General features: G+C 35.3%; 1 protein-coding gene across 3 annotated transcripts in view; it reads right to left on the reverse strand.

The window, feature by feature from the left end:
• The window catches only part of LOC136849080 (uncharacterized), a 1041516-nt gene that overhangs the window by 421291 nt on the left and 595671 nt on the right, over positions 1–24554 (reverse strand). For all 3 annotated transcript variants that reach the window (XM_067122009.1, XM_067122007.1, XM_067122010.1), the window contains exon 6: positions 15549–15816. In XM_067122009.1, coding sequence (XP_066978110.1) covers positions 15549–15816 — 268 coding nt within the window. The remainder of the gene's footprint in view (positions 1–15548; positions 15817–24554) is intronic.

Below are 24554 nucleotides of genomic sequence, written 5' to 3' on the forward strand. Positions count from 1 at the left end.
CCAATAAAATTTCCGTCTGAGGAATATCATACTAAAAACACGTAACTAAATATGAAGAGTCGATGCTTACAATAAAACGACGAAAAACCTCTGAAATTATTTAATAAAGTGAGTTTGGGGATCATACCCAGAAAGGACGTGTGTCTTAATGCCCTTGTCCAGTAATGCTTAAAAGGATAACGATAAGTGAAAAAAATATCTATAATGTCTAACGACGAAAGCATTAATAACACGACTTCTTAAAATGTTAAGTTATTTATATCAGGGATCCTATTCTATAACTTGGCTGTAGATTAATGGAAACAGTCCGAAAGCTGAGCAATCCAACAGGGAAGTTCTTTAAGCAGGAAATGTGGGATGTGGTGTCAGTTTGGGTATTAGCTACGGTTAAATTAGAAGGTGACAACTAAGAGTCAGCTCAGCTCAATGCGGAATTGGCTGAAAGAGGGAGAAATTTCAGAGGGGGAACATACAATGTTAAAAGTAATATGGATGTGTTTCCTGACGGCCGTACTATGGACGTCTTGAAAAGGAGCTCCCTTCACCTCGGAGGAACAGCGGCATAAATATTTCATGAGGAAACAAGACACCAAAATCACTTGCCAGCACAAAATTCTACAAAAATGAGGTATCGGAAAACATGACCAATTTTCCTAATATGTAACAAAGACTAAAAACCAAGGCGACTAAGGTAAAGGCTTGAAGAACAACAATATGCTTACCTTAAGCGGCAAGGTTAGGCTCTGATATTGGTTGATCTCTTAAAGGCAAGTCGGAAGAAACATGAGCACCAAAATATTGACAGCGGAGAGCTACTGGATTTTACTATTATTGGGATGACCACAGAGAAAAACGAATCAGACCAATGAGAGGCACGTGCTAGATACCCGTTTCAAACAAGTTAGAATGTTCTTGTGGGTTCTGAACTCTCGCACAGCATCAAGAGATGAACTCAGAAGTCTTCACTAAATAATCACGCATTCCTTTACATTTTGCTTGCAAGATGTGTCAATCTAACACTAAACCACACATGAGGCTATCAGTCGAGAAACATGCCAAGCGCCATCCTGGGTCAAAGTAATTTTTAATTTAATTTATTATATTCTAAAACTGGCACATTGGCTTGTTTCTCGACTGGACTACGCCAGAAATATGTGATTACGCTCAAAAGGGACAACAGAACTCGACAATAAGGTAATTACTGCATACACTCACACAGCTCATAAATGGCTGAGCTTTTACGAAACTACACAGCATTATATCGTTTCTAACACTAGCACACACACGTACCATCGAAGCTCAAAGTGCGAGATGCCTTCAGTATTCTTTTTCATTTTCTTTCAACTAATTGTATATATCCACAGCCGATATCACTAAAGCTTCTCTTTTGCTTGATTGGCAGATGTATTGTAAAATGAAACATTAAATGCATCTTACATATTTTGAAATAATGTCTTAACGTGATGAATATTAAAAAAATGTTTCGCATCATCACCCTCCAATAATTTTACCCGCTAACGAGACAATATACTCATCGATTCCACTTCACGAATGAAAAAAAGTTAAAAAGCAATTATATAAATATACCAGCATTAATCACGATTTGCTTTAATGATGTCGACTACAGATATTTACCGTCGCCTCAAAATAAAAAAAAAAAAAAAAAAATAAAACCCACAGCGCAGCTGGCGCAAATACAATCGCAAGACTGAACAAATAATCGGCAAGATCACAGAGGCTGACTGCTTTAATTAACTTAATAAAGGCTTTATTAACTTCATTTGGCAGTCTGCTTCTCGGAACTATATTTCCTAATCGAAATATGGTCATTTTGCAGAAATGAGACGAGGACCCTAATGCAATTAATGCGTTCCTGTTTACTTTATTGCAGCCATCATTATTCGTGACCTGCCGCATAACTAATTAAAGTTGCGCTAATTATGCAAAAACCACATAAAACTTGAAAAAAAGTTATATCACGAAAGAATACATATTCGATTAAAGGATGAAAAATTCAATTCATCTATTCTTTTCAAAATCCCTAGGCTTCTATTCTTAGGGGGCAAAGGATGAACTAGAGATTTGACATCGTCACAAGAATTAAAGGAAAGGCTGGGAAAAATAAATCTCTCTCGGAGAGTCTCGAAAAGAATTATATGTCGTGACTGGTTCAGAAACATAAAGAAGAACGTAAGAACCAAAGGGCAAACGTTAAATTCTGCTTCAAAATCCTTTCCCCATTACACTGGGCCGTTCCGTTTTTAAACCTTGTGTGACAGATCTGGCTTTTCCAGGAGGGAGATTTCCATAACAGAACGTCCATTAAATATCAAAAGGGAAAAAGGGCATATCGTTACTGCTCTTAATGGATGAACGCCATTCCACATCGAAAACAGGCGTACACGAATAGCAAAGCTAGGAAAACGGGATAGAGTCAACAGTTTTACATAATCAAATTAATCCCCACTAACGACGAATGAATATATGAACTTGATAACCTTCTTCGGGTTTTCGAGGAGTTTGTTGCTCTGGGGAAAACACTGTGGAAATAACTCTAACTAGTCTAATGCTTTGGCTTTTCCGAGTAAATTATAATTACGCACAAACACTACTTCTGCAAACAGGAACCTTCTGTTGCGAGTGATATTACTGTAATACATCAAGAACATTTTTCCCCCCCTCGAAGTACTTGGTTTCTCAGCTAAGATTCTGGAAGAGGGCTGTGCTGTTTATGCTATTCATTCAACATTCACTTCCTCCTGATATTGCTATTTTTATTTCAGGCCACAGTGGACTATTGTGACTGCCTCTTTTCTATTGAGCAAATTTCCACTGGGTCAGACTTCCATCCTCCAAACCATCCTTTTTCCTGTTTCTTATGAACTCGCCCAACAAAGTGACTTCTTTTCCTTACACTTATCATTTTACTCTTGAAAGATTAATCCTAATTTATCTCTTTTTTTTAATCTTTATTTTAGCCACACTTGATATTTCAAGATCAATGCTGGCCCGAGGGACTTCATATGCAACTGGTTTTTCTTGGGAAGTTCACTGATTTTGTTTTTAGTTCTTTGTTAATACTTTTTAAAAATGTAGCCATTTTAGTACTGAATATATTCTCCACAGGTAGAAAAAAAGCCATACCTAAATTTAGAAATGATTTTATATACTAGATTTCATAACTTTATAATTATCTGAGAAGGGGCTTTTTCTAAATAATGTCGTCCTTCAGTAAACAAGATCTGCCTTCAAAACACTGCTAATAATCATCACATTATACTTCCTTTTTATGCGATCTATATGAACAAAGTTTGAGTGGCCCTCTCGGATGTGTGCGTAATGGACAGGAATTACAAATTATATAACACGACTAACAGAAAAATGTGAAACATGCCAACGCTTTCTTCCTAGGTTAGGAAGAGAAACTTTGGAATACGACTCATTTCCCAGTAGATCTTTCAAGAGTGTTTCACCTGACCTGTTTTATTGCAAAGGACGACATTTTATGATTTATGTTCATCGTCTGAGTAGATATCCGATGGTCCTTGAATCGTCATATGATCTTATAGCGTGACAAGCTTTAGCCGCGTTGATGAATATGATGGCTATTATTGGTTACCCGCAAAGAGATGCGTAGGCTATGGATGGCGGACCACAGTTCAAAGGGATCATAATTCAAAACAGCTGAACTTCATAAGTTCCTAAAGAGGAATGGCATCGAATGGGGACCAATTTCACTCATTCCTAAGTGGTACTGGACATGAAGAGGTACTCATCAAGAAAGTATAGACTATGTTGAAAAAACTTGAAAACGTGACGATGAATGAAATGTTTCAAAGAACAAGGGAACACCACAAATGGAAGGAAGATCGCCAGACCAAACTGTTTTCGGAAGAAACCCAACCTTAGATATAAAGTCCCGACTTATTATAAGGCTTCCATGTCAGAGAACAAAGTTTATGTAGAATCAGTTAGAATGAGAAATACCGCTGAAAGGGTTACAGCAAAACACTCTTTTAAACATACCAAAGACTTGAAACAATTCGGTTTTGGAGATCACGTCCGCATACACAATCGTTTAAAAAAAAAAGAATAAAGCAAGGAGGGCGAAGGCGTTAAGATCAGGCTTTGAACTGAAGCTACTAAATTAAAAGAAGGGTGGAGAAATCGTCGTTCTCTTACGTAAATGCAAAAGGCGATATGAGGAGGATGAGATTTCCCTACCAAATTATTTCAATTCAGAACCTTGCCGAAGGCGACGCCACAGAGCAAAATGATGATAGTGCGTTTTGTACCGAAGGTTACTGTACCATTTTGCTTGTATTTACTGTACAGTGATAGGACTGAAAAATTTGCAAACAAATTAAACAGAAAAAATGCCGAGTTCAGAGGCTGTTAAGTACTGTTTAATGAATGCCACGTTAATGCATAATGAATAAATGAAATGATTGTTACAAACTGGTATCATGCGTTATTATTGTAATTCATATTTTCCTCTCTTAACATATTCTAGTTCTGTGAGCCGTAGAAGCAACATTGTAGATTCGTTTTTGGGAAAAAAAATCAATTGTTCTTCAGTGTTATTTGAACCAGGATTACAACATAAACCCCTATCTTAACTTCGGTTTGGTCGCACTATCTTTCTTTCAAAGGACTGAGGCACATACTTCATAATTTCTTGTTAAAATTCGGTATAAAAGTAAATATTTTCAATAAACCCTAATTTGCTTTCTTTGGAGCTGTCTGTAAGTATCCACATCCAATATCACGTGACTAAGGAAAGCTCGTGCTGTTCACCAACCTCCAGGAGATATAACTGAAATGCATCAGCCAATCAATGAAAGATAAAAGCTTCGATGTTATCTGTAAGGGAAATTTATCCCTGGGTCAAATAACGAACATAAGGAACTGTATATCATGACGAAAAGAGCCCAATGTCAAAGACTGAGACAAAATCCTTCCTCAAGGAATCTTCAGCCTTGCTAGTCTGATGTCTCTAAAAAACATTAAGTTACTCTGGCTTTAATCGAGAGTTAAAGGAAAGAGAATATATAATTATATATATATATATATATATATATATATATATATATATATATATATATATATATATATATATATATATATATATATATATATATATATATATATATATATATATATATATATATATGTTTGATTTTAAATCACGAAAAATTAAAAACGTGATGATTATACGAACAAAGTTACCGCCACGAAGGAAAACTGAAACATTGGAGATGCTGAGATGCTAAGTACTTTCGTCTTATTACCAAGACATGGTCACCGTAGTGGCTGTAACTTTGTTCATATATATATATATATATATATATATATATATATATATATATATATATATATATATATTATATATATATATATATATATATATATATATATATATATATATATATATATATATATATATATATATATATATATATATATATATATATATATATGTAGTTATTCGAGCTTTAATCTGGAGAGAACTTAAGCTCTAATGGGAAATGTCGTAGGCCGACTCGTCTCAAAAAAAGCTCATATCATGAGAGATCAGTTTACAAAATCTCCACATTAAAGCGAAGTGATAAAATCTAATAATAACCACATTATAATCCGGAGAGAGAGAGAGAGAGAGAGAGAGAGAGAGAGAGAGAGAGAGAGAGAGAGAGAGAGAGAGAAAGCTCTGCTGGATTAGGGGAGGTCGAGTTTTGGCCTAAATAATCCTAAGCGAAGGATGGCGGGTATTAATTAAGACTGACATTCAGAAAGTGGATAGAAGAGAAATCCGATTTGCGATTTATAAATCCATCAACAAAACATTCTATTACCGCCTCTACTCACCTCACGCATAAGGTCCAAACAAATTCTGTCTTATACAGCAGAAAGCTCATTGCTATGTACATTTTAGTTGCTCGATTTAATTAAGGCTCGGTAAAATGAAATGAATCGAAAAAATCCATAAAAAAAATACAAAGTACCCACGAGAGCAAACAAGCTTTTTCGCTTCTCATAATAAAAGCCCAACAGAAGCGCGTAAACCCGATAAAAAATACAGTTCCTGAAATGGCTCTGCAATTAAAATTAAACTTCGTTAATTGAATTTCCGCCTATAGGAAGAAGTCTCATAAGAACAGCAATAAGAACAACAACGGCGACACAAATTACGAAAATAATAATGCCCGATCATTGATTATAATTTTAAGCAGACACTAAAACCAATGACATGAGACACACTATACAAAAGTATGTTACAACAGTGCATAATACTCGATACAAGACTGCAAGAGAGAGTGGTAATAGGAATGACTACTATCACGTTGGAACTGTAAAGAAAACTGATTTAACCAACCACAAAACCCATTAATCAGCTATAATTATGATTTATAACATCTCACACTAAAAAAAAAAAAAAAAAAAAAAAAAAACTACAATTTCACGTTCATCAAACCAAAAATTTTGAGCGTTGTGGGCGAGAAAAATCGATATGTACAATGATTGAGAATGTGAGCGCACATGCACATGAAAAAAAAAACAAAATCGAAAGAACAAAGAACGCGATAACAGCAAATACTGAACTACAGCAATAGCAAGCAACTAATGACAAATTTAAAATGTTCAATGCCCATAACAACATAAAGTACAGTACACAGTAACCCCAAACCCAAACAGACGTCGTATATACATGCAGACAAGCTAAGACTGCCTCTATTTAGCTGTATATAGTGTTCTAAATTTATGGTTATTGCTAGTAGGACATACAAAACCCCAACTGCCTACCCTTGGGCGACCATGAAACTGACGTCAAATTACACCAACGCATTTTACACATAATTTTGGGAAAGGGGTATTTTGCTTCTCTTAAAAACTACAACACGCAAGAGAAAAGAGACATTTCGTGTATATATGTGTGTTGTTATAAATAGCCATGAAGGGATGTAGGCATTAACACAAAAGCAATTGTGTTTTCATTTCTCCTTTGTGGATCTGTAATTATCGCAAGTGGCAGTAATTCTGCATCATGCATGTATGTATGTATGTATATATATACTGTATATATATTGAATTAGATGAAATAATACCTCTGAAAGTATAAGTAAAGATAACATGTATAAAAACAAATTCATGAACTTTCTGTGTACTGCACTTTGAAGGGTTATGCTCACAAGAAAATTCAAATAAACAAATTTTACATAGTTGTCTATAATAAAAAAATGTATACTTCATAGAAAGTATTTTTGCTATCATGCCATTTGACTCAAATACACCAAGCTCAATCGAATTTCCTATTGAAAACACTAGAATTGCTGGAAACATTTTCAAAAAGCTATGACGTGAAATTAAAGATTGACTCAATCTTACTCTGAGAGTGTGAGAGAGAGAGAGAGAGAGAGAGAGAGAGAGAGAGAGAGAGAGAGAGAGAGAGAGAGAGAGAGAGAGACCTTTACAGCAGACTGTCTCCTGCCAACTCTGTTCTATGGGCTACACTATCAACCCAGCTTTTTCCACTAGACATAACAAAATGCCTGAGGACAAAGGATAATAAAATCAAAAGTTAGCACAACAGATTAACAAGACTAGCAGCCTTAATAAATTAAGTTCGAAAATTCACTTAAATTCGTTTTCAACGCTACGTTTTTCATAAAACTTTAAATAAAAATAAGGAACAGAGACATTTCAGTATCCAAATGAATAATAATAATTCAAATGTGTCCAACAATCATGCGTGAAAGTACTGCGTTCTGCAGAATGTTGTGTCTCAAACTACAGTTAATTAAATGTTCTGGTGTAGTTTGATGCGGGAATATCCGTACAGCAAGGGAACACAACAACAACAACAACAACAACAACAACAATAATAATAATAATAATAATAATAATAATAATAATAATAATAACAATAATAATAATAATATCATTACCTTGAACACATCCCTACGAATCCACTTACTTCAGATGAATGACGGAAAGAAAGTAGGCTACCAGCCAGGAGGAAGAAGGTGAATGGAATTTGTAATGCAATCAAATATAAACCAATTCTTCGACAATGGAGAAGAAAAAGACCCTGGGAAGTAAGAGGCTAACAATGGCAATTTCATTCTCAGCCACTACGCCCGTTACTTCAGATCTATAAGTTTTATCGAAGCTGACCAGAAGAATACACTAAGAAAAATCATACTGCCACACTGTTTCACCATTCAAGCTTATTATGATTAACAAAAATATTAAGATAATAAAAGTAATTAACTTTCTTCTTTTTCTGATTATGTAATTTCGTTTCTAAAGTTCGTACAAGGACGGGAAATCTTAATACATAAATGAACAATGCGGAAGCAATGTCACGTGATGACATGTGCACAAAAAGTGGCCAAGTTGCTATTACCTTTCCTTAGAGGTGTCGCATTCAGCACATGCAAGTCAATGACAAAGAAAATATATCACTTGTTAAAAAAGTCAACATCGTATACATATGTATATTCTGGAAAAGGACTATCCTCCTCTATTTACATAAAAATGGTCTGGAGACGATCTTTGAGGTTTGAAACGCATAACCAGCCACTTTGAACTGCCAACGGTGAATTTCATTCTGGATAAAATCTTGATTTCAGTGTTATAAGAGGTATATTCGAAAACTAAAACGGTTATTGTTGGAAACGTGCAAAAGTATCTTGCATGCAATGAATCTGACTTACCAACATACTGTTTTCACACTGACATTCAAATACATAAAAGCCTTCAACACCACGTTACACGAACGAAGAGCTTCGAAATAAAAGATGAAAAGGGGTTAACATTCATCAGCTGAAAAACCACCCGCACCTGCTTGGGGAAAGAATACCAATACATTGCAGGAAAGGAAAAAGATAAACTGGCAGGAAACAAAATAACTTGTGTAAAACAAGTAGTGAGGTCTTCTGCAAAAATGTACATTCATCACAAGCAAATGCCAAAGATGTTAAGAGGGAGGTTTAAAAGATATTCATTCTGTAAGTACTCAAAAACGAATATTTTGGTACTCACGGTGATGCATTAAGCAGGATTATTTTAACTCCAAGAAGTTATGGCTCATAAAAGCTATTGTATACAATTAATGACATTTGATATCTTTTAAGATAACCCACTAATCGAAGTAGGAGAGTAATATCAACTCTTGTGAATAACACGATATATACTGAAGAGCCTAAATTTGACAAAAAGAAGAGAGAATTATAGTTGTCAAGTTTCCGATTAATTTAAAGGGGACAAGCTTTTTAACACATTCCTTAACATATAAGTCTATGTGCTGGATAGTGTCTTCAGCTGGCAAATGGTGATACCAGTTAATGAGCTAGAGGTATGAGCAATTGCATTCCATTAGGTAATTACAGTGGAATATTTTAATTGAATACCTCTCCTTCGGGGAATCTAATACGATCGATGCAATCCTCAAGGGCAAAGATGGGGGGGTTCAACATCCCCCCTTTCAGTCAGGTTTCTTTTGATTAGTTAGAATGCATGAGCCTTTACTCACTGATTCTAAGACCATAACTAGAACCAAACAGCTCAATTTTTGGTCTGTGTCACAGCCACTGCAAATGGTCTTGAACACTCTAGGGCCAAGCGTCTTCGCAAGAGAGTACACTAAAACAAATTGTCCTTCATTTTATTTATCTATCTCACGGCTTTGATTGTTCATATTTATCGCTTCTTTTCAGTCATTGTGTAATAATACTTCTTCTTTGCTATGTTCACGTGTTCACAACAGCATTTTATTCTGTGGTACTTGCTAAGCTACTCCATGGCCTGCTGATTTATCCCATACAAATATGTGCTTTTCATTATTAATAAAAGTTCAAGTTGGGTAATACTCCGAGACGTATTACGTGAAGTGGAGAAAAGCAGATTGAAAAGTTCTCTGTGTTACAGAAAAATGCTTATAAAATGGTCTAGTGAAATGTAGGCATGATATTCGCATTGTAACTGAAGTAATCTTATAAAACTATTTAACATATGTTGCATAATTGGTAAGAGGTTTATGTTGCAAAATTGGTAAGAGGTTTAAAACGAAAGAGATATACATTCTCATGAACATTACAAGAACATGTAGGTCATGAAGTTAAATTTAAATTGGTTTTAAGTAGTGGCCAAGAGGAGAGGTAGTATTGCTGAATCAGCAGCAATGAAGAAAATCGGATACAGGACCAGAAGTGGAAGGAATCAGCATTTTTCACAAAAATGAAAATAAAAGACCGGTTAAATATCATTAGAAACTGTAGAGTAGCTGATTATCCAGTCCAGTTAAGTTAAAATAACTTTAGTCAAGTCTTATCTGATAAGATTTAAAATCCTAGGAAGTATTAAAATAACCCTATTTAAGAAAGCTCAATTGTCAGGGTGATAATCTAAGGATTATTACACGATCTAGCTGTTCTGATAATACAGATTAACTCTATTATGCGGGCAGAGCTAGGAATCACTGGGATACATTATGGCTAATGGCTTCTAAGCCTTTCTGCATTAAAATAATTACATACTCCTAACCTGTTACAGCCTAAGCATTTGCCTGGCATAACTACAAAGGAAGAACATTTGAAATGGTACAGGAAAAATGACTGACTCGACATATATAAAGACTAAAAGGTTTAATGTACCTTTCTGGTTAAAGTACGGAAGTGAAATACTGCAAGGACTTTCAAGAGGTAAACAACCATATTCTCCTTTCCTTACAAATCGACAGAATCTTGTTTTCCTTTCTACAGAATAACATTTCCTTACATCTTGATGATAGAAAATGTCTGACAGCATTTACTTTAACATGAAAATACAAAGGAAAATTATATTCCCCTACATTTCTTTTTTATAATATCATTCAACTGCTTTTGTTACGTCAATACTTCTAACGCCAACCCCTTTCTCATTTGCTTCTTTTATTTTAATTCCAAGGCAACATCCAATGTTGCGTCACCTTTAACGGGCGAAGTCAATTGCAAAATTTAAATCGTGAACTGAGGAAGAAAAAATTGACACTTTTTCCAATAAAAAGTTCATTATTTTTTAACTGCTTTGTCAGTCAACCCGAATGCACATTTTTACTTAACGAAAAACACTTTCTGTAAACTTGCAAAAAGGAAGCTGAAATTTACCCCTATTCTGTGAATTAGAGAAGGGGAGAATAATAAATAGAAATTAATATAAGTACAGTATATCGAAATAATGGCATTACAGCATTCACAAAACCTGCTGAACCTATGATCCAAACCACACACATTTTCCATATCACCAAGCAAATGGTTTTACATTAACATCCGCATTCATACAAAATCGTATCAGAAATGCACGTACCATGTATGTATGTATTCTTCAGGTGTTTAAGGGCAGTGCTATGACCATATGTAAATTACTTTCATTGTTTAAATGTAACTATTTAATACTTCAGACGGACTTTTATTAGAAACTCTCAGACGATTATCGCATGAGGAACTTGTTAGTCAGTGTTTGGTGTTATCCGTAATGTGAACAGCCACAAAGTTATAATCCATTACGGAGTTTAACTGAAGCAGCTTGGAACCAAAGGACCGCAGATGCGACTATGTTCTACGAGAGATTTACAGATCGTTATTTTAATTTGAGGTGTGACAAGCAACTTACAAAACTTTTCTCAGATAGTACTGCCTTCAAAAAAAAAAATGTACTGAGGGCACTTAAGTAATAAGGGAATGAATGAAAGACTTAAATTTAAAGGTTAGGTGTATTCAACAATTTATTTTCATATTCGTTCCAACTAACCATCTTTTAGTAAGACATCACATTCACATTCAAACTGAATTTTCTTTATGCCAGGCAATCAAAGACTGGAATCTGCGTCTCTCTTCAACATAAGGATGATAATTTGGTTTGGGATTTATCATTAGGGGTAGTTGGGAGGCTCACCGCCCATCCTTTGATTACCTCATTATCATTTGTGGCTGTGAGATCGTGTTACAAACAGCTCCCATAGCCGAGGTATACTGTATATCTAACCACTCTTCTGAAACCTAGGGATGTGCCAATCACTGTACCTTTGCCTGCCAATCTTGGGGTTTGGATCATGACCCAACGCACTAATTATCTATTTACTGATATTTGTTACAAAACCTCTTTCTTTTTTCCCGTTTTTATGAACTGAGCAGTCCAAAATATTTATTACTATATGTTACCAATACGAAGTTCTACTCATTCCTTTTAACTAGTTGCCCTCCCTTTTTTCATACTTGAACATTTATTCAACTTGGTTTCTGGTTCACATAATGAGAATAACGCACATTCCGGTGTAAATAAATGATTTAGAGAGATATCTGCCATTTTAGGCCTTGTTTTGAGACAAAAATTGTCGACCAAAAATCCATTTGAGTATTAATAGGTGAACATGTTCTGTCCACTTGGAATAATTTGTTACGGCGTGTTCACGTACATTAAAACATATCAAAATTAAACGTTGGAAACTAACTGCATACATATCGCAAACAGGTTGAAAACAAGTCAAAGACCATAAACTGACAACGAATCTTTGATAAATGCAGAACAATCATATGATGCACTGGTTAGGACTACCAGTAAGTTGTTAAGTATACCTTAGTTTAACCAGACCACTGAGCTGATTAACAGCTCTCCTAGGGCTGGCCCGAAGGATTAGACTTATTTCACGTGGCTAAGAACCAATTGGTTACCTAACAACGGGACCTACAGCTTATTGTGGAATCTGAACCACATTATACCAAGAAATGAATTTCAATCACCAGAAATAAATTCCTCTAATTCCTCACTGGCCGGTTGACTTGTGTTCCACCTGTATGTGATGCGTGTACAATATGTTGCCCACGTGTTTTTGCGACAGGTTTCAATGCAGTGTGGACACACCTTAAGATTCCAATTACTTCAGTCGTATTTGGATTTAAGAAGACCATGACAAGCAAAAAAAAAAAAAAAAAAATAATTTTAGCCCAAGATGAAGAACATGAGAAGGTTCCATCCACCTGGGACAATTTCTGAAGTTCCATTCTCTGATGAAAATTTATACGGGGCATTTATAAAGCTTCAACACTCTTCTGGATTTTTGTTAGAACATTCTGTTAAACTACTTAAACTTCTTGAATGTTTCTGGAGTTACATACAACTTTCTGTAACTGCTGTATCAATATTTTTCCCTTTTTTATATAAAAATCAGGCTATCAAAGAATTAAGATTTGTATGTTTTCTTTTGTTACCTTGAGTCTATTCCTTCAAAAGGTATCGTGCCATGGTTTTAGTAGATGTTCTATTTGTGACGATAAATTTGGACAGATTAGTTGTTTTTCCTACGAATTATGCTCTCTCTCTCTCTCTCTCTCTCTCTCTCTCTCTCTCTCTCTCTCTCTCTCTCTCTCTCTCTCTGCCATACCTTTCTCTCATCCCTAGCCTTTTTTTCTCTCACAAGAAGAAAGCATCGTCTCACTTCCTTTTGACTTTCAAGTCTGTTGAGCCTTGGGCCAAAAAGGTGGTGCTATATAATAATGAGGTGAAGGGTATTAAAGATTTTATTTTGGTCCAAGAATTCCTTTTATGCTACCTTTGAACAAGCTCATTGTCTCTCATATCACCGGCACTCCTTCAAAAAAGTTTCTGAGAAGCACATAAAAGATCTTTCCTATACATCCCTACGTTGTTAACTTTAGCCATTCTGTAAAAAATCCAAAATACGTAAAAGAGAATCTCCCTAGAGTTTAGCAAACGTTTTTATCCTTTGAAGATCCGTGTCAACCACAGGATTCATTTACCAGAGTCAAATATATGAATTTTCCTGAAAGAGCGTAGTGACGACAAAACGAATATCCCAAGAAATCAATAAAAAAGGAAAAAAAAAAAAGGTCGTACAGCTTTACTACAAAAGGCGTTTAATACTAATGAAACAACAGTATCCTGCTTCCTAGTGATTCTGCTGAAAATTACGTTCAATGTGTTCTGTCACAAAATAATTCTATTCTTTTTTTTCAGACTCAGAAAGTAAAATGCAACAGGTAATGATTCTTAGCCAAGGAAAAAGCAAAACCTTAAACACGTTATAAGAGAGCGGGAGAGCTACGAGATCAATAAGGTATGCATAAACATATGGGGAACAATTCTTGAAAAGCAAATATTAGCACGAACAGGCAACATCTAGCCAAACAAACCCTACACACATTAGCAAATAAATGAGAGACTACTTTTACCTAGGCAACGTATCACAGCTTCAATATGAATATCTATCATTTACCTAAACAATGCGTGGCCTTCTCGTCAAATATTTTCCGGTTCCGCTTCGACTCTCAGTAACAATTCGACTGTCAACCGCCTTCTCTCGCCAAATCATGTGATCATTAATCTCTGTATTTTAATTCCCCATGAGTTTTAGAACGCGGAAATAATTCAGCCGATTCCAAAGCTGTCTGTTTGTCTGTCTGTCTCCCCTAATAGTTTTTAATTTCCTGACTCACCTGGTTTTCCACTTCATCATCATTCATTTTCATAATGGGAACGTAAAGAGCACAAGAACGTCCCTCATCATATCCTCAAAGGATATGAAAAGGTTTTTGAGGATTTTTTCTCTCTCTTTTATTTTGGGAGGTTATCTTCGACTTTATAGTAAATATATGGAAAATATTTCGAAACCTGCGGCCGATGGGGGGAGCAACAAATTTGCAGCCCATATAGAAATTAGAAAATAGGAGGAGAAAAGGGTTGATGGAACAGAAAGAAACAACATATCGCCTCTTGGAAGATGGAAGATTACAACCCAGGGAAAAAAGTAAGCCGGAGGAGAATTTCCAAGTTTGGGGTGAAGGAAGAAAAATAGTCCCCGAACCGTGAAATTACTGATTTATAGTAAGTGGAAACAATTTACAAAGGTAATAATAATAATATAGTGTAAGGCGGCCCGAGCTATTTTGGTGGTTTACCTTAAGTGCTTAAATATTGCACCATACTGCAGATAGCAAGAAAGACATTTGGGTGGTCGTCATACTGATGTATGAGTAAATACACTCTCTGTTTTTGGCAACTGAATAGGTATAAGAAATTCCGTCGGCATAACGACCACCAGTCTCTCCAAACGTCTTTCTTGCCATTTACAAGAAGGTGCAATATTTAAGAAATATTATAATCAATCGAAATCTTAGATGCCACCGACTAAAGCTGTACTAGTCTCTTTATATACATCTTTATATACAACAATTACAGCAAACGATGAACATGAAAGATGAAAGATGAAATCCTCACACTTCACCCAATGATTTTCAAAAGTCGTCCCACCCAAGACGTAATACCCAAGAACGAAAAAGAAATTACCCCTCCCACCCAAGCAAAGCCGTCTCAACGATACCATCTCAGAAGTGCCCGCTTTACAGGGGTGAAGCGCCCACCAATGAAAAATTAATAATAATAATGCCTTTTTTACTACTACTAATTATATTATCACTTATTTTAACAAGTAATATAATAATTTCTATTACTGGAATCATAAAATTATAGCTGGTAAAGTGTAAAAAGTGCCTTACCTTGCCATTGTTAAACTGTTGAGTAGGTGGGCCACCTGTGGGCTAGTGATTGCCGCCAGGTGGCCCCCTTGCGATACACAGGAGGCTTCAGCGGCCGACCAAGTGACGCGCTGCTCCTCAAGGAGATAGCAGTGACTCTCTAGGGCCACCCAGCCCCAACCACACGTTCGCGAGGCTTCACTCAAGCCCTCGGACTCTACCTCCACGCCAACACTGTTGTCATCGTCTGTCCTCACGCCCACCACGCTGGACATGGACGTCAGCGATTCTGATTGAAGAAAAAAAAAAGTCAATTTTAGTAGCCTACATAAATTAACAACAATAATAACACTAATTACACGGTGCTAATGACGATGACGATGATTATGATATTAGTGATAACACTTCCATAATGAAGGCAAATAAAATATATGAGAAGCATGATAAAACAATACCATCTACGTTATGTGCATGTTCATACTTCCGATGAAAACTCTAACAGGTCTAAGTCAGCTTAGCGAACTCATGACTTCCGACAAGAACTAAAGTCGAAAATCACGAGTATAGCGTCCTTCTTCGGCGCTCAATATTCCAATGTCATTTCACAGCACTTACGATAAGTGGTATCGCAGTGAAATGGCAATTTCAGAATACTGAGTGATGTATTACAAAAGAAATGCCATCAAGCCGATATTTACTGCAATCTGCAACAGTTGTACGGTGGAATTTTAAATATATACATATAAATATATATATTTATACTATGTATATAATATATATATTATATATATTATATAATATATACATACATATATATACATATATATATATATATATATACATATATATTCATACATATAAATAAATAAATATATATATATATATATATATATATATATATATATATATATATATATTATATATATATATTTATATTTTAAAATTCCATCATACAACTATTGCAGATTGCAGTAAATATCGGCTTTAAGGCATTTCTTTTGTAATGCATCACTCAGTATTCTGGAATTGCCATTTTACTACGATATCACTTATCGTAAGTACTGTGAAATGACACTGGAATACATATAAGTATGTATATATAATATATACATATGTGGATAAGTATGTTCATGTTTAAGTGCATGAATCACGCTCAAGCAACTTTCCTATAATATTTTACTGATGAACACATCAGTTTTTTCCAGTCGCAAAGAATAACATCACTACGGGCTGATTCCGACATACATTGGGAGAAACCAAGTGTCGATTGCTGTAAGCCCTGGGAATACATCAAAGAGAAACTAGGGAGGAATAAAATAAGTGAGCATAAGTTTACCATGAACTGATGCAACAAATTTCCCTCAGACCACAAAAAATATAATCCTCAGAACTTGCAAAACATATTAACCTACTATAATCAACAGAACTGACTGCAGGAAAATATTAATAAAAAGGGCCTTTTAAATTATGGAAGGCTCAAATATACATAACAGAAAAATTATAAACCTTGTGCGGTTTCAAATATTAGTAAGAATTTCAAAAGAACAGAAACCGAACTGAAATATTATTAGGTAATAACCTTTCTTCCAAAAGACCACGTGTAATCAGACAGGAGGGCCGGAATTCGGCGAGACGCAAGTAATATACATTTAATCTTTAATTAATCTCTAAAGGTAATCGCATTAAGGAGACACTTTTGAAAAAATCATTAATGGATTACCGTCGGTATCTCCTTGGCTGACTCGGAATTCGCGATCGGTCTTACAGAAGGCCATAAAAGAGACTAATCCTTCTGTGGACCACGTCAATTTTGTTCCCCGTTCGATGAACTTGAATTCCGAAGATTAACTGCCAAAAGATTAATATCCTGACGAGGGGCATTATGTGTCGACCTCAGACATTATCGAAATATATGACAATGTAAGACTTAATACCATTAAGCATTCTGATACACCCAAGTTTCAAATAACTTCCTTAAGCTGTGTAAGATACGACGTATCAACCAAGTAACTACTTTCACTAGTCCAATGAGGAATTATTTTAGGGTAATAATAATAATAATAATAATAATAATAATAATAATAATAATAATAATAATTATGAGAGCTTTTCAAGACCCCAAATCTCCGCCAAAGGCGAGCAATACCCACGCACCTGCCCCAGATAGTTACTTTACTGTACTCTCTCTCCACCTATTTGAATGTTACCAGTAAAGAGGCCGACCTTTAGTTAATATTTTGTGACAAACCTGACCCAACGTTTGCGTAATCCTGCTAACAAACATACAAACCCAAACATAAAAAATGTTCTTTGCGAAGATGATAATAATGATACATATAATCCTCTAATCTCGACGCGTTCCTCTTCAAAATATCTTTAAAATCATTTAGTATATACTATAAGGAAAATGCTGAGAAATAAGGAAACTATAGACGCTATTCAAACAATGTTACACACAGCCAGCTTTGTAAGACAATTATCATCAGAAAACTTGCTGTAATACATATATACTTAAAATGAATGCTTTATCCTCGAACGTTATCAATTTCCATATAAATTTCCCAATGCGTCGAAGCCCAGACGTTTCAGAACAAAAACTTCTCATATTCTTGACCAAAAAAACAAAAAATAAAAAATAAAATAAATAAAAAATAAATAATTTTTTTTTTTTTAACTCAAACCATATTTTCCATATATAACAGAAATGCCTCCACGTTTGAATTCTTCAGACAAGATCTGTAACTCAAATATTAATCATTTCTTGCTTTACTCTTCGTTTGAACTTGCGCCTTTACTATTCACTGTTGTCTCATCCTCTCCTCTCATGTTTCCTCGTCTCCCCAGTGGATGAAGTAATTTATTTTGTTTATGAAGCATCAAATCCAGGGGGTGTCTACAGGTGTAAAGGGACCAGTTCTCAACAAGTATTTCAAGATAAGATTGCCATCCCAGGCTTCCGTCTGCGCTGAGACTTGCCACTGTCGACTTAGTCAAGAAAAGGCACAACAATTTCTTATTTTAAGAAAACATGTTTAAATCGTTCTCCCATGCCCTGCACGGGATCGAACTGGGAAGCCAGTCAGTGAGGCACTGGTGGTAAATTAATACCTAACTATGGGGACCTGTGTGTGTGTGTAGACACACATATGTATATATATATATATATATATAATATATTTATATTTTTTTCCAGTGTAACAACAATAACCTATACGTAGTAATCGGCACGTTTGAACATGCTGTCGTCAAGTCCTAGGCCAGCCTAACTAACCAACTGGCCTCCAAATTAGTATGCAGTATGTACCTTACCTTGGTGCAATCTTCGGGATGGTACGTTATGTCTTAAGGCTGGGAAGTTCCGCCTCGCCTTCTGTGCACTGCGTCATTTTTTATGGTCTCGGTATACTAATATTGTATATGTTATATATACATGTATAATACATATATACACACGTGTATATATATATATACTATATATATATATATACTGTGTGTATACATATATATATATATACTGTATATATATATATATATATATATATATATATATATATATATATATATATATATATATATATATATATATGATAAAATGGTCATACATGTTAAGAGGTCACTGTGAATCTTGAAAATACACCTATCTACATAAAGTGACTAGTACTTCCTACATGTGTGTAGACTATATTAATAGCTACTTTTTGAAATAACCAATGCTTTAGTTTGTTTCCCTGCATTATATTGTGTTACTATCTGGTCTAAGAGAGCATCCTTGCATCTATATTTATTAAATAGCTTCGAGTGTCTTTTTCTTCCCTCCAATCAGCCTGAGTACTGATAAAATATTCTGCACAATTTTTTATGTCTCTTTGCGTTAGTTTTAATTCCTGATCCTTTCATTATTTTCCTTATTTTCTTCCATTACTTGGAACTACTACACTTTTGACCCTAATCAACTGACATCAGAACTCATTAGCTGTGATATTAGCTAAACGACAACAGCTAAAGTAAACTGCAAATACTGATCACCAAAAAACGACCTTCACTGAGATAATCCCTTAATCGGCTTACATGCAACAAGACCACTAAGCCAAGCGGAGGAGAATAGATAAAGTTGTCCCGGTCTAATATCTAAGGAAGCTTTTGTGCTGTTAACTCACAGACGAGGCTCCTGTTTTTTTTTTTTAGGGAAACCACAAAGAATAGCAGTGGTTTGTATAATAATAAAAAAAAAAAGTCCGTCCCCCCAACAATGCACGCCACATCTGAAAAGCAAAAGAAGACAATAGGGGCTCATTGTTTATGTACTTTTTTCCTTTTTTTTTTTGCCTTACGGAGAGAATTGTGAGGAAAATACGATCGAAGGAGGGGTATGAGTAACGGTGGTATGAGTAACGGATGGGGAGGAAAGTGGGAGAGGTATGTGAAGAACACAACCTTAAGGGGAAATAGGAATGATAAAAGAAAAGGAAGCTGATGACTTGATTTTCAAGAAAATATTCCTACGATACCCGTTAGTGTCTTGATATGTCTTTTTCTCTGCAGCAAAGGCCGATGGAATGGACACCATAGCGTCCTTCTATGGCACCGCTGCCGGTCTAAATAAAAAGAAAAGACTGGGGAACTACAATAAATGTGACTTAACCAAGAGGGGGACGATATAGAAAGCTGCCTCTGAAAGGACGGGAACTTCTCGAGTCGGGGAAAACCACAGCAAGAAGGGAGTTCCAAAGTTCGGCAGTTGAGTAAACAGCCAAAGAACCATGGAAACTGGGCTTTACAATTTTAAAACTAATGAAACAGAGTCCGGGATGACATTTACTAAGAGAGGTAATTCCTTCGCGTGACAGCAGAAAAATTGAGAAAAGAATAATCTGCGTAATTTGTCAATAACTATTCTGACATTATCTTCTTACATTATCAAATGACATCTGAGTATATGTAAAGAAGGATACCGACTAAAGCGGTTATTTTCTTGTCACTTCCATGAGAACTGCGAAGCCCTAACACGCAGAGAGAGAGAGAGAGAGAGAGAGAGAGAGAGAGAGAGAGAGAGAGAGAGAGAGAGAGAGAGAGAGAGAGGTGCATTAGTCAAAAATTAATACTAAACATGGGTACAGAAGCGACCTATTTGCAGGGGGTGTCTAATTCCATGATAAACTCTACTATATTATAAACAATAGCCCAATTACAGATTTCCCTAACGCGCAACATACAAATCTGAAGTTAATATGATCATAAATCTACATTTAAAATACTATCCACAGGATACTGTTACTGCTGACTTGTGGATACGGCAAGTTACAATTAATTGATACTCCTACACTAAAGAAAAATATCAACAGAAGGTGCAATGTAAAATCGGCCTGGCCTTTGCAAAATATTGAATTACAAATAACACAACAATAACATATTTAAACCTAATAAATTACACATTTCTGAGCTGTTCGTATGTCCATCACGTATATCATGAAGTCCGCTGAAAAAGTTACTTTGCCTAAATTTTTATCAAAGGAACTTGAATTTCAGAAAATGAAAAATTTAAATAACAGCATTTCACTGAGGGTATTAATCTTTCTCAACACTGAATATCCTCTATACAGGTTATTTTTTCCACCAGAGGTATGTTAAAAAGAACGAAAAATATTAATTTCTATTTTGGCCAATTATTGCCATCAGCTCAATTTTTCGGAGAATAAAATCTATTCACACCGCACATATTTCAGCTCTGATTTTAGTAATAAACATGGTATAATGATATACTCTTAGTTTTTATTGCTAACATAATTATAACTGATTGACTGAATGGGTTTTACACACATAATGGCGTCACTCATCATATAAAAAACAAAATGATCTTAATCATGTCTATGGAAGTTAATCAGTATCCACTATTAAGGAGTAATTAAAAAAAGTATATTGTACAAATTGAAAATTGAAGTAAAAAAAAAAAAAGAAGAACAAAAAGGCACGACACTCTCCATACATCTCGATATGGTTGCATCACCATAATAAACCCAGTAAGAATAAAAGCTACTTATACATCCCTTGCCTTACTGCAGGAAGCGCCAAGATGCATAAGTGTCTCTCAAGTTTCCCCCAGTAGGTTCCCAGCAGCATTATAGGTTCATTAAAGGAGTCAATTCCTTCAAGTCCTTCGTATTCCGTAAGAACCAAGAGAAACGGCTCTACGCAACTCCCTCGTCAGACAGAACAGGAATATTCTAAAGCAGTGAGAAAACAAAGACGCCCGTCAAACAATTTCTCTCAAACACCGCAATGAAAGACAGCAACCATTAACGGAATTGTGACTGACTCCTGAAAAGTCCAAGTTTTATCAAAGTATGTTGTCGTTGCGTGGACGAGAGAGAGAGAGAGAGAGAGAGAGAGAGAGAGAGAGAGAGAGAGAGAGAGAGAGTTCCCCTATTCCGACCACAACGTGAAAAGATATAGTAAAAATGTATTCGTCTTTCATTATTTTTTCCAACCATGAAGGAAGAGGAGTCGGGTCCGCTACAATCAGGCACAAGGTAGAAATGATAGCTCTTAGAGCTTCTACAAATATTAAAACAAACAAATAAACAAGACAAATTTTTTTTTAGCTTCACAAGTATGATCCTATATATGGAAATAATGTAGGTACATTTTTTTTCAATAGCTGAAGCACTCATATCTCTATCAGATACTAACCCTTCGCAAGGCAAAATCTGGCCAGGTTTCGGTAGAATTTCTTTGGTATAATAATAATAAGAAGAAATAGACATGTGAAAATCTTACCCGAGAGCGCTGGAACTCAACTATAAGTATGTAGAACAAATACTGAAGCAATCCATTGAGAGAGAGAGAAAGAGAGAGAGAGAGAGAGAGACCACCGCCGCCTTCGTCTCCTGGAGGACCTACACATCGGAAAGGAGAGACCCAGTCTTAATACCACTCAAGAGACTTCCCTCCTCCCGACGGTGGCGCGTAGGGCCCAACCCGCGGGCACCCCTGAGCCGAACGAACGGACCAATCAGGTGATGCCCCCTTCTACTGGCAGTGACCTTCTCAATACTAACATCCCAGTCTTCAACGTCCGCACGCGAAGATCAGTGCGAGCATCTACCTCTGAGAGACAGTCTCGCTCAAGTACTTAATCCCCGGAGCCAGCCAACGAAAAATCAGTTTTCACAACACGAAGCACCTGAGGCGCTATAAATACCAGCTAACTAACCCATTCCAACCAGAACAAGCCCACCCTTCCTTGAGAATGAAGCGAAGATACGGTTGGAAACGTTGGAATTCCACTACGCCCTTAGAAACACGACGAAGGAGATTCCCAGATTTAATTTGCAATTCCAAAACTCTACGGCGACCACATGCCAATTTTAACTTCATCTGATCTGATAATATTAATAAAATACATGAACCTACAAAAAACCATTTCCCTACCCATACCATGAACATCGGCCAGTTATTAGCAAATATGACCTGATGAGAAGAAAATAATAAGAACTGAAAAGACCATATATAAAATCAATTCCACTGTTGCTGCCATTCTCTTTAACAACAACAACAACAACAACAATAATAATAATAATAATAATAATAATAATAATAATAATAATAGCTGCTTAATGCAAAATTTATGGATTTGTCATTTGCTTCAATATACTCCACCAATCATTAGACTGTCGTGAATTTTTCTGTAAGCTGCACAAAATCGTTAATTAAACTAACAAGATAATCCAGTAACTAAAGAATTGGTTTTAAATGAAATAAAAAAAAACGTTTTCAAGTGTAAAAAGAAAATGAAACAAATAAAAAACAAAAATAACAAAATTCCATCCCTCCTGCAACGGTAAAAGTCATCAACCATTGAGCGCTGTTTGTCGACGTTACAACTAACAGAGAATAAATTCCCGTGTTATAAAAATGACTGTACAGCTTGAAAGATTCCTTCTTTCACTTCTTGCGACAATTCAATTAATTTGCCCAAACGATAAAAAGAAGAAACAAAATCAAATGACAAACCCTGCAAAGATGGAAGACATTTATTCCATTAAAGACTAGTTAATGTCAAAATATTCCAAGAAATATGATTTGAAAACTGAAACCCAAATGTATATCTCAATACTAGGTTTCCAAGTAAACTCTATATATTTTATTTGATTTCAAAGTCTAAATTCCTCTTCACAGAGTCAAATATGCCCGATTACATACTTTTATGCTCCCAAAACGCTTTTAGCCATTACCCGCTTATACTTACGGGAAGGGAAGGGATTAATGAGAAAAAACAAACTGGGATCACATAATATAAACGCGTATAAAGACGTGGAAACTCTTCTAGAACCGTAAGTGATCTTCATTAAGAGAAGGAATGTCCCTTAGTTGAAGTCTCAATATTTCTTCATCAAACATCAACCTATAGTAACGATAATGAAAGCTTTTCAGTCTTTTGAGTGAAACAGCAACGTATGTCCAAATATTTTTCATCTGGGAAAAGAAAGCAAGAAAAATAAAAAAGTAAATAACAGAGAGTAAAATAATGTTTTATCCACCTTCGAACAATTCAATTTATCAACAATTTGCAGCTCCAAGTGTAAATTCTGTTTCTTTTACGAGGATTCTCCGAAGATAAAGGCTAAAGTAAACAAAGGAAAAACAAATACTGAAATCTTTTTTTTAGCTCCTGGATTAGATATTCCAACCTTCCAATTCTTCAACTACATATATATATATATATATATATATATATATATATATATATATATATATATATATATATATATATATATATATACATATACACATACACACATACATACAGATCATCAGCCGTGAGTGGCAAGAAGTACTGGACGTGATGTGAAAGAAAAAAAATGTAAACTGCATTTCTCATAAAAAACTAAAATCTTGAAGTTAACTTCATAGTGAAAGGGTTCTGTCTATTAATATGAAGTATCTCGCTATTCTTTCTGCTATGATTTTCAAAAGATGTTTTGGTAAGATGTTAGCATTTGATGTAACATACAAAAATAATGATGAAAA

Source organism: Macrobrachium rosenbergii, chromosome 20, assembly GCF_040412425.1.
Source record: "Macrobrachium rosenbergii isolate ZJJX-2024 chromosome 20, ASM4041242v1, whole genome shotgun sequence".
NCBI classification, from domain to species: Eukaryota; Metazoa; Arthropoda; class Malacostraca; order Decapoda; family Palaemonidae; genus Macrobrachium; species Macrobrachium rosenbergii.